Consider the following 4,510-nt stretch of genomic DNA (forward strand, 5'->3'; position numbering starts at 1 on the left):
ACCGATGAAAAGAGCCTAATCAAACACATATACTTGAAGTTATGGGGGATATTCCTATAGAGTGAGCTGGAAATATTTGATATTTCAAAATAATGCTAAACCAAAGTCCATTTTCACCATGTGTCTGCAGTTATATGGAAGGCTACTGACAATTGATAGGTTGATCAGTTGGGAATTAGTTGTGGACTCCAGATGTGCTCTATGCCAAGGACATGATGAATCAAGGGAGCACTTGTTTGTCAGATGTGCTTTTACCATTGAGGTATGGACAAGAATCATGTTATGAATGCAGAGTTAATATAGTTATAGTGATTGCTGGGAGCAACATCTAAACTATGCTATTAAACAAGTTAAAGGGAAATCACAGGGCTAGTATCTTCAGGATGGTCTATGCTGAACTTATTCATGCAGTTTCAATAGAGAGAAACTTGAGGATCTTCCAAAAGAGATAGTGATGGAGTTGCAAGAGAGACAGCCTATGCATGCAATATACGAGCTGCTGCTGGAATTAGGTGCTTAGTACAGGGATTTATGTTATGATATATAGAAAGTAGCTGATTGTTTGTTATAGGTTTTGTTCTTTTTTTTGAGAAAGCCAGTTGAGTTGGCTAGGAAACTCTTCACTGCAGTCTGTAGAAGATAGAACTCACAAAGAGTTTCGATAACTAATGCTGGTCAAAGAATGAAAGGTTTTAAAACACAAAAGCAGATAGCTCTACTGGGTATCATTCTGCAGCAAAGAACATTTCAGATAGCTAAATTTTATTATAAGTCTAGTCCATAGGGGCTTTACATGACACCAAAAGAAAAAAAAGAAGAAGAATGTCTTCTGTCAACTTTCAAGGTTTTCAATCAACTGAATATCATACTCGAACATCATAATTGATACAAATCACAAAGTTTAAAAAGATCTTGGTTTCATCACAATGGTGGAATGCTTCAAAATGTGCAGACTGAATTGCCCGCCTTTCTCTGTTGTGTCAAGCTTTGACTGTCCTGGAGGAGGCAACAACTCAAAGTTCTGCACCAAGCGTCCCAAGGTAATGCCAAGAATTGGCAGTGCAAGGATAATTCCAGGGCAGCTCCTCCTACCAACACCAAATGGAAGATATCTGAAGTCATTGCCATTAGCCTCAACGTGCTTCTCCTCTTCAAAGAACCTCTCTGGCCTAAACTCTTCGGGCTTCTTCCAGGTAGCAGGGTTGTTAGCCAGCCACCAAGCGTTTACCAGGATCTTGCTCTCCGCGGGAATGTCATATCCAGCAAGCTTCGCATCGTGAAGGTTCATGTGTGGGACTAAAAGAGGGATTGCCATACGGAGACGAAGGGTCTCCTTGATTACAGCCTGAAGGTAAGGAAGCTTGTTGAGTTCTGGCTCAGTGATTTGCACTCCTACTCCAAGAACACTGTCAATCTCGTCACGGAGTTTCTTCTGGATTTCAGGGTGGTTCACTAGTTCAGCAATACCCCACTCGATTGACCACAGTGTAGTTTCTATTGCTGCTCACAATCACAACAAAAATTCAACATATTAGCATAGTTATTAAAGTGCCAATAGGCAATTAATGAAACCATAAGAGCAAATGTATTCAATAAAGAAGCATCCTAGCATTGATTGGAATCACACATTTCTCAATCACTATAGACAGAAGTCCTAGAAAGCCAAAAGAAAAGAACTTTTCATTGAGTGCTGGACCATCACATTTGTGGTATTGTTTTCTTAAAACAGGAACACCTCTATTTCTCGAATGAAACTTCTCTACCTTCATTCAAATAATTCAGAATCAATCTGTTGCCATTATTAAACTTTCAACTACTCCAAAAAGGAATACCACAAAAAAAAACACAGTAAAGAACGAATTATACGGCTGAAGTCAAACCCACATTTGCCGAACCAGACAAGTACTTGTCTTGCATAAATTCTTCAGCTAACCGTCTTGTAGATGTCAAGCGCAAGTAAACATGAAATAACATGTACTTCTAGGTCAGCCGTCGATATCAAAGGGGACAGTATTGTAAGGTAGATGTTTCAACATAGGCACCAGTTGATGCTGCTTCACCTAGAGTACCCCCTAAAATTTGAGCAGTTGGTACAACCAACCCACTAGACAATGTTAAATATCAAACTATGACCTATGAAGAAAGCCCCTTTTACTCATCCAAAAGTTATAATCATGGGGCCTATGGAAGCAACCATTTTCCCAGAGCTTTCAAGTTCTCCTTTTAGGTAGAAAAGTGTAGGACTAAAATTGAAATGAGGAAACAAGAGCAATTTACCACCCAAGAGCAAGAATGATGGGTTACAGAGGCAGAATGTAAAAAAGAGACCTTATCATAACTCAATCAAAAGGGGAAACAAGGATATTTGAAATATACCAGCAACATTGATGTTCTCAACAATGTAAAGGACATTATCCTCATTGATCTCTCCCTTCTGTTCAGCCTCAAGAATGTGATCAATGGCACACTTTAGCGAATTATTGTCCATGCTCTTCGTCGTGTTTGCAAGTTTCCTATAAAATGAAATAAAAATGTCAAAACTAAAATCCAAATAATCCAAAAACAAATTAAGATGTCCTATAGCAATTTACAAACGACACGGCCATTCTTCTCGCTAAACAATCAAAACACAATGACGTAAAGGAGTGTTTCTTTTTCTCAAAAGAAACATTTCGCATGATGATTGTGCCTTTAATTTGGACTTTCTTTTTAGCCAATTTGTCTGAAAGGTATCTTCTATTGAATCCTAGAGATAAGAGTATATAGAATCAACATTAAAAAAGTGAACTTACTTTCTTTCATCAACAAAGTAATCTTTGAAAAGCTGCAACCTCCTCTGCTTAATTTCCTTACAGATGTTCAAGTAACCTCTCAAGAAAGGTCTCAATATAGGGATAAAATCACCATAATTGTACTCAAAACTCTGAGCCAATCTACTCCTCTCCCCATTCAAAGCCTTAAGCTTGTTAAACAAAGGATCATCCTCACTCTCAAACCTCCTATCAAACATAATCCTGTACATGTTATTGTACATCATAAGCTGCAACCTTTTCCTCAACACAATCCCATTAGTTGCTGACTCTGGATTTTTCTTCACATCCTCAACAACATGTGCCACTTCATCTTCCCACCCACGCCTATACTGCTGCACCACTTTGTTTGTAAAAAATGGAACAGTCATAATCCTCCTCATTTTCCTCCAGTGTTCACCATATACTGTAAAAACCATATCTTGGCCTTTTCCAGTGAAAATATCAAAGACCACATTCCTTGTTCTTGATCCAAATTCAACCCCTTGTGTATGCAAAACTTCTTTGGCTAGTTCAGGGGATGACACCACCACAAGATTCCTCTGTCCCATTCTTAGCAAGAACATGTCACCAAATTTCTTGGCATATTCAGTGAGGTTTCTGTGATTCAAGTCATCACCAACTTGAAGCCAATTGCCAAAAACTGGCACAGGAATCGGACCTGGGGGCAACTTAAAATTCTTGCTACGTAGCTTAGAAACAACTATAGCTACAATGATAGCAAAGAATAACCCTATAAGGGTCTTCTCTAGAAGGAGAAGATCCATCTTTTGGAGAGCTCAAAATGGCACAAGAGTATAAGAAATTTTACTATAACACAGAGGAATAGTTGCAGTTATTGTTCCACCTGTTGAGTTTAAAAGTGAGTCAAGTGTGATGTTTTATAGAGGGAAAGAGGTTAGGTGGAGAATGTGACGGCGTTAATATTAACGGAGAGTTGGGTGTTGGATTGGGGTAGGTAGAGGGAAGAGAAGAGAAAAGAAACTTGGGAGTTGGTGAGCCATAAGATAAGAAAGTGTGAGGCGGCCCTTTCAATTTCATGTGTTGAAATGAATTGAAATGAACTACTCAACGTTCGTCCACATTTTCAAACAAGTAGGTGGCGACCACGTCATTTTCCGCTTAAGTTTACATCAGCCAAGAAAATTAGAAATGTTCCTTCGGAGACATCCGATAAAAAGCAATATATATATATATATATATATATATATATATATATATATATATATATATATAGTATTAGAGTAGGCATATGTCCAACTTGAGAGGATGTAAAAATTATATTGGATGGATTTAATCTTTAAAATTTTATTATTTATATTTATTGTACTTTTAAAATTCTGTATTCAGATTAAATATTTATTAAAATTTTATGATTTTTAATATATATACGTTTTGTCAAAAATATTTAAGTCGGATGAAAAATTGCATCTGCCATTATGCCCCAGACCTTGTCTCAAGCACCCATACAATAATTATAAGAGTTTATCTTTTGCAAATTAGTTGTGTAAATTTTTTGATAAACTATCAAATCACATAAAATACAACGATAAGTAATTATTCATAGCATATGTAGTTACTAACCTGAAAAAATAAGATATGTACTCTAATATAACGATTTTATATATTGAAGACATCGTTCTTAAATAACAATCTTTTGTCTTGCTTCTTCTCTTTATTCCCTCACCAACCACCACAAA

At 36.9% G+C, this 4,510-nt stretch overlaps 1 protein-coding gene across 1 annotated transcript; it reads right to left on the reverse strand.

Moving 5' to 3' along the window:
• Positions 1-744: 744 nt before the first annotated feature.
• On the reverse strand, positions 745-3,866 carry LOC107823514 (trans-cinnamate 4-monooxygenase C4H1). Its single transcript, XM_016650169.2, has 3 exons — positions 2,793-3,866; positions 2,377-2,513; positions 745-1,500 (listed from the first exon to the last, which is right to left on the reverse strand). Exons 1-3 carry the CDS (start codon positions 3,575-3,577, stop codon positions 902-904), a joined length of 1,521 nt encoding a protein of 506 aa, XP_016505655.1. The 5' UTR covers positions 3,578-3,866; the 3' UTR covers positions 745-901.
• Positions 3,867-4,510: the final 644 nt, after the last annotated feature.

The sequence above is a fragment of the Nicotiana tabacum genome, chromosome 2, assembly GCF_000715075.1.
Source record: "Nicotiana tabacum cultivar K326 chromosome 2, ASM71507v2, whole genome shotgun sequence".
NCBI classification, from domain to species: domain Eukaryota; kingdom Viridiplantae; phylum Streptophyta; class Magnoliopsida; order Solanales; family Solanaceae; genus Nicotiana; species Nicotiana tabacum.

What these genes read in the sequence shown, in the direction of transcription:
- LOC107823514 (XM_016650169.2), bottom strand. Translation starts at nt 3,577, where the DNA reads ATGGATCTTCTCCTTCTAGAGAAGACCCTTATAGGGTTATTCTTTGCT. An exon ending in TACTTTGTTGATGAAAGAAA is followed by an intron (nt 2,514 to 2,792) that starts GTAAGTTCACTT and finishes TTCATTTTATAG; the next exon opens with GAAACTTGCAAACACGACGA. An exon ending in TGAGAACATCAATGTTGCTG is followed by an intron (nt 1,501 to 2,376) that starts GTATATTTCAAA and finishes GATTGTGAGCAG; the next exon opens with CAATAGAAACTACACTGTGG.